The sequence below is a fragment of the Carassius carassius genome, chromosome 32, assembly GCF_963082965.1.
Source record: "Carassius carassius chromosome 32, fCarCar2.1, whole genome shotgun sequence".
NCBI lineage: Eukaryota > Metazoa > Chordata > Actinopteri > Cypriniformes > Cyprinidae > Carassius > Carassius carassius.
The window spans coordinates 7,267,325-7,277,520 of record NC_081786.1 but is presented as its reverse complement, the minus strand read 5'-3'; the positions used below and the strand labels follow the sequence as shown (position 1 = coordinate 7,277,520).

Sequence of the window (10,196 nt, the reverse complement as noted above, 5' to 3'; positions counted from 1 at the left end):
CAAATATTAAAATTAAACACTTTATGGTCATACTTGTTTCCACAAACGTTTATTTTTAAAAAAGGTTTGAAGCAACATAAGTTTCATAAAAAGAAATTATACTTTTATCTTGAACAGATCTCGGACAGCTCTAGACTTTTCATAAAAGAAAACACTTTGGAAGTACTTGTACTTGAAAAATGTACAAAAAGATTGTTTTCCACGAGGTTCATCGAGTGTCTCTCAGACTAGGATGTCCTCAAACAGAAATGTTTAAAGATTTACAGAGATCTTCAGGGTAAGGTACATTCAGATTTATGTTGTCAAAGCATCAAGCTTTGCAAAAGATGTTGAGCTACACATAAAAAAAAATATGTATAGAAGTGTTCAACAATGTAAGAAAATATTTGGACCCAGTATTAAGAGCATGAACCAATCAGTTTGTTACAAGTTTAGCATAAATGGTCAACAGATTGATTTTTGCAGAGTTGTATATGATGTATTATCTTGCTTTGACACTCTTTGTCAAGGACACAATCCAAACAGATGGACAGCCAATGAGCAGACTGGGGCAAAAGCACAAAAGTAAACGAATAACTGTATCAGATCATGCATGTTTACACAGAAAAATCCTTAATATTGATGTGACAAAAGTGAATCGTCTCATTCCACAGAAGTATAACCTGTGACACAAATACACAGATAATGACATGACATACGATTTAACACATCGCAGATATCAAAATCGTAATACAAAATCCTTTTTTCTTCTTTTTTCCTTTTCAAAAGTTTGCTTTATAAAATTTTGCACTGGAAACCGAAGAAAAAAACTGCATCTCAGCAAGTAAACATGGCAAACATGAACAAAGTTATATGCCATTAATAAATGTATTCCTCTTTCTTGTTTATTAACAATTAACCATAAGCTGCCAATCAGGCCCTTGAAAGCAATGGACCACGGTAAAGACCTCCTGTCTCATATCACTAAATAAGTAGGAATGACAAGTAAACTTTCCATCCATGTCTTATGTCGACAATGTTTACATCAAACTATACAAAAAGTAGATGGCTGCTTGTAAAAGACCGTCAGACTTCATCAGTTCTTGATTTAAGAGATAGGAAGACTGCATCCTTTTTGCTTTATCATTCTTCCAGCACCTACTTGGTTCCTTAGCACATTTCAAAAAACACAATCACGATAAAAAGTAGAAAAAGTGTTAAGTCACAAATGTGCTCTTTTGGTTTCTTTGAACCATAGTTCCAGGTAAGATGCCCTTTTGGGGGTCTCTGTAAGGTTAGTGTTCTGTTTCCATCGATCTAAAGAAGGATTCAGTCGAGGAATCTCTGACAGGCCTTTTTCCAGCGGCAGGCAGTGCACCACTGGTCTCGGTGTTCAATGCCATATACCTTTCGGCATTTCTTGGCTTCACCCCGAATCCTCCTATTAATATGATAGAAATTCAGAGTTAAATTTGACATCTAATTTCAATACAAAACAATAAAAATTGCTACTGAACATTTTAAAGGTGAACTATGTAATTTACATTACTGTTCATAAGTTTGGCTCCAGTATGACTTTTATTCAGCAAGGATGCATTATATTTCATCAGAATTGCAAGTGTAGACTTAAGAGTGCTACAAATGATTTTTGGAATTCAATTTCTTTTGAACATATTTCTGAAACATTAACCCTATTCAGACAGTAACTGTTTCTCATGGGGACGCAAGGTATTTTCAACATTTTTTAGGGGTCAGTCAGTGGTTTTATAGCCATCCGAATCCAGAACGCCTGTGTTTTTCCTCCTACCACATGTCTGAACTGGACTAGAATTAATCCGTCAGAATTGAAATTGTGTTGAGTACTTGTGTACAAGTTTTGAAATGTATAGTTTTATATTTATTACTACAATGTTATTTCTCCCAGCCCACCCAATCTTGGTTACGTCAACAAAAAAGCCATTACAGGTGGACGGAAAAATTATGAAAACTATTTTTTTTTCTTCAGAATAATTGGTAGTCATCAGTTGTGCATAATAATGCCAATCATTTTCTGATTTCAAGATTAAGTTTTTTTTTTTATTATTCCAACCTTAAGTTCATAAATTTAAATAAACAGTAAGATATTAAATAATTACTAAAAACACAAACAAATCCCACCTTGAAGTGCAATGGTTTCTTGGAGGTGAAACACTGGCAGGATGTGGCCTGAAGGTGGCATTGTTATTTTGGAGCCACTGCTCACCAACACTTACTGAACGACGGCGGAATGGTGAGCCCTGGGGAGCAGAGAAAGAGAGAGACCACCATTAGTCTAAGAATGACACACTGCAGATTACATTACAGCTACAAACACTACAGTATAAACAATGCATCAGTGCAGCAAACCTGTGAACCGTTACACGCATTAAGGCTAATACATGACACCTTATTTCAGAAGATATTAATCAGCAAGCAAGATGTTTAAAACTAAGCAAGCAATCTCAAAATATGCAATTAAGATTTTTTGCATGATTTTTTCATCCCGTGTTCAGACAAAGAGAACACAGTGTCCTCAACTCCACTAGATGGCACTGCAATACCATCCACATTTATTGTGGGCGGAACAAAGGACACAAAAACAACATGTGCATGTCCCTCCCATTTCCAGTGCGGAAACACAGAGCGCCTTTGAGACCATGTGGTGCTTTGTATGATCTGAAATCCTCAGAGAAAATGTTGCAGAAACAAACCATTACCTATAAATACTGCCATCAAAAAGCCCTCTTTTAAGACCTATGTGCTGAGATTTCTCCAGCCTTGTAGATGATAATGGAAACAGTGAATGAAGAAGACTCTCACCTGTTTGCTTTGGTGAACTGTGAGAGATGGAGTCCGATGACAGGACACTGGAACAGACACTGGTTTGCTCTGAGTGACAACCTGAACGGATGGAGGAGCCTGAGGAACGGACATCAACATTTTAAACAATCCTCCACGTTTGTTCATTTATGTCAATTTACTTGTAAGTGACATGACACTGATCCTATCTTTGAAGGCACTAAAGAGAAGTGCACCACAACAATGTCAAGCATCTTACCTGGTAAGAGTGCTCAGAATGGACCTGCCAGAAGCTGCCCGGGGCGGACTGACTGAGTGGGGTGTGCTGGAGCATGTCTGGTGTGGAGGGAGGTGGGGGCGTGAGCCGGTTGGGACTGGATGGAGAAGTGCAGAAAGGCCGGTGGCCACCAGAGGAAGTTGTTTGTTCCAAGTCCTGATAGACTTCAGTGTAGTAGAAGTCTTCTTCCCTTAGGGAGTGCTCATCACTTTGTCTGCACAAAGCATAATACACAGTATGATTATGATAAAAACATCCAAGATTGTAACATTGACTGGTAAGAACATATGGTTGTGATATTTAAGGCTTGTGATTCTTACCCAAGATGAGAATTTCTAATGTGACGTTTGATGCCCACTACTGTGGTCAGTATCTTTCCACAATTTGGCCACAAGCACCGATATGCAACTTTCACTGAGTTCTATAGGGCAAAAAAACAACGTAAAAAAAAAGATAAGCTACATTCTCCGTAAACCAAACCCTAATATATTATTTTATTAGGTTTTACGATGTACCTTGCGTTTCCTTGGCATTGGCTCGTTGAACAACACTTGATCTAGTTCCATGTCCAGGCCTTCATCGACGACAGGTGCGCTCTTGTCCATCTCTGCGATGGGTGGAGATGGGGCAGGGCTTCCGTTTCCATGGTCGCAGCTCCAATATCCACCATCAGACGGTTCAATAGCACCGTTTTCCATTCTACACAAAGCTAACACAAACAAAAATAACAGGAGAAGGAGAAGATGTGATTCATCAAAAGCGTAAAAGTCCTTTAAACCAGTGAACAAGTGTCCAACAAGTTAATTAAGAAAAATTTTAAATATAATCTTAATTATATAAATAAGTATGGGATAATACAAATTAAATAATTTATACTATATAAATGTAAATGCACAATAAATTATAATGTATAAATACACTATATATTTAAAGAAAATTACAGAAATAAATGCATTTATTGAGCACAAATGCCTTAGAGTTTATCAAAAGAGACAGTAAAGACATTTATAATGTTAGAAAAGATTTAAGTTTCAATTAAATGCTGTTCATTTGAATTTTTTTTCATTTAGATTCTAAAAAAAAAAATGTTTTGATTTCTGAAGGAAATGTGACACTGAAAGACAGAGTAAAAGCTGCTGAAAATTCAGCCTTGCCATCACAGGAATAAATTACATTTGAAAATATATTTTTATATATTTTAAATATTTATATATATTTTTCAAATTGTTACAATTTCACAAAGTTACAGTTTTTACTGTATTTTAAATCAAATAAATGCAGCCTTTGTGAGCATACAAGACAAAAAAAATAAAAAAATTATATAGTTATTTTATTCAGAAGTTTCAAAATGTCAGTTTAGTCTGGTTAACTCTGGTTAGAATCTTTCAGGAGTTATTAAAAATGATAAGCAATCCTGTACTAGCTCCTTCGTTTAGACTCTAATAGAAACTGTTCATGCAGTTGTTAGGGATTTCTTCTTGGTGACTAACACCTATTTTAGCGAGCGCTGAGTAATCTCAGCTGGTTTATGCCGGATTTCTGCATTGCATTGCTGCTTGCAACTTTTCAAAAAACAAACATTAATGTAATGCTCTACTAACCTTGAGTTGCACTCCCTGGAGCCGAGTGTTGGACGACTGGACTGCACGACAGACTTGTAAGCACCATTGCAGCCATAATTTCATCCATGTCCACCGTCTCAGGACTCCTGCAGTGTCAAAGTAGAGTTATAATGGAGTGTTTTTCAGATTCAAAAGCTCAGCATTTGTCATTCAGACATACCTTCTTGGCACATCAATGGACGAGGAGACTGATGCGGTGTGACTGGTCGTGGGGCTCGTCCACACGTCTTCCAGCTTGCGATGAACGTGCTGGTTGAGCTGCGGCAGGAAGATAGACACTTCATTGTCCACGTGGTTATGCTGTTCGACCACACCTCCACATTCTTGGCCGCCACAGTGCACATACACCTAAAATATATCAGGTAAAACACCATGAAGTAGCCGAGTACATCATTGCTGGCATTGTGTACCACACCTGAAGGAGAATTTCATATTTTGATTTAATCTACAAGGATAAAACCCACCTTCTGTCCCGGGTAAAGCTTGCTTCTGTGAAGCCCACTGTCTGGGCATCCATGGGGTCCCGTTTCTGTCAGGCCCTCCGCTGAGGAACCACAAACCAGGGTGCCCAGTGGGGACCGCTTTCCAAGCCTGTTCTTCGGTACCATTTTGCGATCCTAGCACCTTGTATCTTCTCGACTGCTTTAAAGAACTCCTGATGAAGATTCAGTAGCACTATTCAGACAACGAACAGGAAGCTAAGAAGAGAGAGAGGGAAAAAAAAGAGATCACTTTTGGGCCACTCAGCACATTTTATTGTCAGAAAGAGCGCCTGATGTTCTGTTGATAGCAATTTTATGTACATCTCATTTGGTGGTTTTATTATGCCGAAAAGTTATCTCCATTTGGACACCCTGCTCTCTAAATATCAGTATCAGCACTGGAAATTGAGAAACCAAACGGTCGACCCATAGTTCTAACCAAACAAAAAAGCATTTATGACATAAAATCATATTTAATACATATATAGCCTATGATTTAATAATATATTTAAAAGTGCACAATTACAAATGTTTTACATTTTCATTTTATGAACGAATGAAAGCCAGGACACTGGTGTATGTGCAAAATATTAGTATAAGTCTCAACATTGATGTCACTTGTTCATTCTGATCAGTGAAGTCAGTCTGAGTCACCAACCATCGTTATGTGAAACATCCGGTTAACACATCACAGGACGAATGACGCAAAATTAGAAGTTTACGTGCAACTGTGCACAAAGACTCTGAGTCATTGTCAGCACAGAACCAACCACGCAAAAACTACTTTAAACTGATGCAAGTCATAAAATTGCTATGGTCATGCTAGGCCCTCTAACCTCAGAATGTTCACCCAAGAGTTTAGCAGAGAAATTGAGCATTATTACCAGCTGCTGTCAGGTATTAAGTTTCCTATTCCAGTAAAGGATGATTCAAAGTAATTGTAACTGACTGAAGAAAAACATTTCCTTGGTTGCCAAATACTACACATTTGACAGCATGAAAGAGAGAATACTTCTATTTTTTTATTTGGATTATCAGAATCAGAATCAGAATGAGCTTTATTGCCAGGTATGTTTACACATACGAGGAATTTGTTTTCGTGACAGAAGCTCCGCAGTACAACAGAATGACAGCGACAGAACATAAAACACTTAATGAAAGAATATAAAAATACAAATAAGTAGATAAGGAATGACAATATACAAATTTACAATTGTAGGCAGGTATATTACAAAAATGCAGTTATGTATGTAAAAGACAAAAACATATGCAGAGCACGTCACGGAGGCAGCCATCCTGTACCGGCGCCAAGCAATGATGTAATTATGTATGTATTATGTATAAAGTCGTAATAATAGAGGTGAATGTGCTTCATCCAAAAATGTCAAATCCTGTAAACAAGTGAATAAGAGCTAGATGCTAAAAAGTAAAGACATTTATAATTGGCCCTAAAGACTTCGGTTTCAAATAAATGCTGAAATTGTTCTACATTTTCTGTGTTTTCAACACTTGGTATTAAAATAACCATATAACTGGTAGGCTATTAGACAAATGAATAACAACAGAGCAGAAAAATGCAGTGCAGATGATTAAAATGACTTAATATTGTGATTTGACCTCTTGTTGACATATCATTCAATGCAGCACAACATGCAGTAGTTAGCATGTACAGTAGGCTATCCAAAGCAGATGTAAATGATTAAAATGTTACTGTTAATTTTATGAGTAATAAGAACGAACTAATTTTTTTTCTCGATTGTGAATTAATTTTTTCATCCATCCTGCATCAAAATCCCTTGTCCTTTAGTAAATCGGTTAAAAATCGCAGTCTAAATACATATGCGGTTATAAAAGCTGAAGAAAAATAAAATGTGTTTGATTTAATGGTTTTGGTAAACGAACACACATTCAGAACTAGTGCTAGAACGTTCCATTTACTTCCAGCTAATCGGCTCTTTGCAAAGAACCGGTTCAAAAAAACGATTCGGCAATTACGTCATAGCGTAATACGTCATTGCGTGTTCCCTAACACACCGGCGTGGCATAGTACATGTTTCTAAAAAGATTTACAAGACGCCATGCAGGCACGTAGCACGATTTGTTTAAATAAAGGTGATTACTGTGATTTAATATAACGTATCCCATTCGTTCTGTTAGATTCACGTTCAAGAACAAAGTCAGTTAGAACTTGCAACTTAAGTTTGCATTGAACAGTCTCAGGGCTGATACGTTTTTGCACGTTTTAATACAATATTATTTAATAAACAAATTTTCCCTCGTATAAACTCACATACAATCATAAACGTTTTAGTTGCTGTTTTGGCTATTAAAACAACTCGTGTCGGACATTTTCGAAAGACAGCCAGTCCGATCACGTTCAGACCGGTTTTGTGAACCGGTGCAATCAATTCATTAAAGATACATCTAACTCAAAAGAACCGTTCGTTCAAGATTCGGTCATTCATAATAACAGCGTTTGAGTTGCTCCCCGCATGGCGACGCGACTATGCACAGCAGATCATCATGTAGTCTTTTATTTAAAGCGTTAAATGCTGTCTTTGCAAAACTGACCAACATGTAGCAGCTGGACAGTTAATCTCTCCCAATGCGAAAAAGTTCGTTTTTGCAGATTTCAAAGCCGAATTAATGATCCAACCAGACTTTCCCCCCCCAGTTATTCTCGGAAACTGTTTTTCATAAAAAATGCAAAAGTTCACAGTTGTGTTTATAATGAATAATTACAGAATATCTAACACCATATTTCCCCTAAAATGTTTTAAACAAGCCACAAGTATCAAGCCTTTTCATATCAATTCACTGTAATAATGCACTAACCTCAAGTGCACCGAGCAATGCAGTCTTTATTGAGAAGCACACAGAGCAACGATAAGACACGAATGCATTAAAACAGGAGAAAAACTTTCAATGAACGCTGCGCACGTACCTTCGCCAAATTTCAACACACCCCCTTTCCACAAGGCTCACTCGTTGATCTGACCGGCTGTAACTTGAAATTTTCCTTTTTCAGAGCCCACATCGACTTGAGTTTAGGTAATCAAAATCCCGGACTGGATTATAGGGTTACACGAAACTGTACATGTTTGATGAAGCACCAAGACCGTAAGAACACCGCTATTAAAGCGGTCTGTTCTAATCTACAGTGTTCACTTTACATGCCATAGATGATGCGAGAGTCTGTTTGATTTAGTTTTAATCCGCATTGCTTACGTCTCCGCAGAGATTAGCCGTTCAGTGTAATCCGGTGCCGGGTTTTCCTCTCAGCGGCTTCTAGCGGGCTTCTGCTTTTGTAGTAAACAACCTGACCATGTGGTAGAAATCTCGACGCTTATTGGCTAAAAACCGCTTTCCAAGACACACGCCCTACAATTCCAACTTGTTTACGCAGAAGTTGAGGAAGGGCCAAGAAAAGAAACACAATGGACACACATAGCGCACTGTATTTCACGTACTCCCACACCACTTTCATTTAACGTAAACTCTGCGGATTTGCATTGCTCCTGTAAAATGCATTTGAACAGTAATCCATAGAAACAACGTGCAAATTGTTGCATACGGTGCAAATAATGTCTCCTGTATATTTGTTATATTTCTATGCTTTTGATTTAATGATCTGAAGTGTGCATTAAATTTGCAATAATTGAACAATCGTGTAGGCTTGAACCTGCAGAAATATGCAAAGTGCTGGATTTGTTTTTGTGCATATGTGCACATCGTGTTCCTCGTGGCTGATTGATGTTGCACGTTATGCATTTCCTTCATAGGTTTAACCTTGGGGTCAGAGTTGTTTTCAGTAAACAATATGCTATAAATATATGCTATTATAAAATATACAACATGAAGTGATTCAAATGCAAAGATTTGGCCAGAGTTGTCTTCACGTTTACGAATAATTCAAATTGTTTTTAAAAAACTGATTCATTTTTGTTTCTATCATAATGTGCTTTGGAACCAGAAAATAAACTTGAGGGGGGGGGGGGGGGGGTCTTATAACAAACGAGAGTTAATTCATTGTAATGGTTTGCTATGAGAGGGTTAATCTATATGTTTATCTAATAGTAGGTATGTTGTCTTTGAATGTACAATAGAAAGCATCTTCGATGCTTAAGTTCAGTAGCTGTGTTTTCTTTTTTTTCCTTTTCCAGTAGCTATGCTCTCTAAAGGCGGAGGGTATGAAAGGGTTACATAATAAAAAGCTTTCCCAGTCCGGTGGCATCGCCGCGCGCCATTGGTCGATCCCTGTGACGCAGCTCCCCACGCACTGCGCTCGTGCATCAGTTGAGGCCAATGAACGCGTACGTGCGCGACAGCACATACACGTGTGCTAGAACGTACAGAACCCGCGCTCTGCACGTCGGCCACAGAACAGATCTTGGTGCATTTCCCAAACTGCAAGAACAGGCGTCACGTGAAGAGGGGCTTTAAACCTGACAGTGTTTTTTATTTATTTATTTTTTATTCGCCATTGAACGTGAGTATCAAGCGTTACAGAAAATAGGTCAAAGATCATAGGTCAAAGAAACAGGTTTATATATAGCCTGTATATTTAAAAGATGTTGTCACTTCCACGATTTCAAGGTTTTGGCAGCTACATGTGTCTAATAAATATACAAATGTGTTAATTTTATAATAAATGCATGATGAAAACTTTTAGTGCGTGAATTGTATATTTTCACTGTGTATTAGTATTTGTGTGTATATTTATAAGCAAAACAAAAACATTTAATTACTCACATTAAGAATTTATTATATAAGGCATGCAAATATAAGATCTTGTATCATCAATAAATCCAAACTATGCTTAGCGTTTACGTATCAGGTTGATTCATGAGATTTCATTCGTTTTTAAAGAACTGGTTAAAACATGAATCAAAACACCCTCGGTAATGTTTGGCGAGACAGAATGCACAGGCATAAGATATTAATAAATGTAACTAATTGTCACAATATAAGATTCTGTGGTAAATGCCCCTGTAGTGAATGCGTCCTTTTATGTTATAT

At 37.4% G+C, this 10,196-nt stretch overlaps 1 protein-coding gene across 2 annotated transcripts; it reads right to left on the bottom strand.

Moving 5' to 3' along the window:
• Positions 1-78: 78 nt before the first annotated feature.
• Positions 79-8,460, bottom strand: znf395a (zinc finger protein 395a). 2 transcript variants are annotated; one of them, XM_059520096.1, is made up of 10 exons: positions 8,013-8,460; positions 5,160-5,393; positions 4,856-5,043; positions 4,675-4,781; positions 3,589-3,782; positions 3,394-3,494; positions 3,056-3,287; positions 2,818-2,916; positions 2,137-2,255; positions 79-1,420 (listed from the first exon to the last, which is right to left on the bottom strand). In XM_059520096.1, exons 2-10 carry the CDS (start codon positions 5,301-5,303, stop codon positions 1,309-1,311), a joined length of 1,296 nt encoding a protein of 431 aa, XP_059376079.1. In that variant the 5' UTR covers positions 5,304-5,393; positions 8,013-8,460; the 3' UTR covers positions 79-1,308. The 2 variants fall into 2 exon arrangements, with proteins under 2 accessions (XP_059376079.1, XP_059376078.1); XM_059520095.1 differs by having other exon boundaries at positions 8,122-8,460.
• Positions 8,461-10,196: the final 1,736 nt, after the last annotated feature.

Excerpts from the sequence above, each read along its gene's own strand:
- znf395a (XM_059520096.1), bottom strand. The coding sequence starts at position 5,303 with ATGGTACCGAAGAACAGGCTTGGAAAGCGGTCCCCACTGGGCACCCTG. Across the intron at positions 5,044-5,159 it reads AGCTTTACCCGGGACAGAAG|GTGTATGTGCACTGTGGCGG; the intron begins GTGGGTTTTATC and ends GATATATTTTAG. Across the intron at positions 4,782-4,855 it reads TCCATTGATGTGCCAAGAAG|GAGTCCTGAGACGGTGGACA; the intron begins GTATGTCTGAAT and ends TTGACACTGCAG.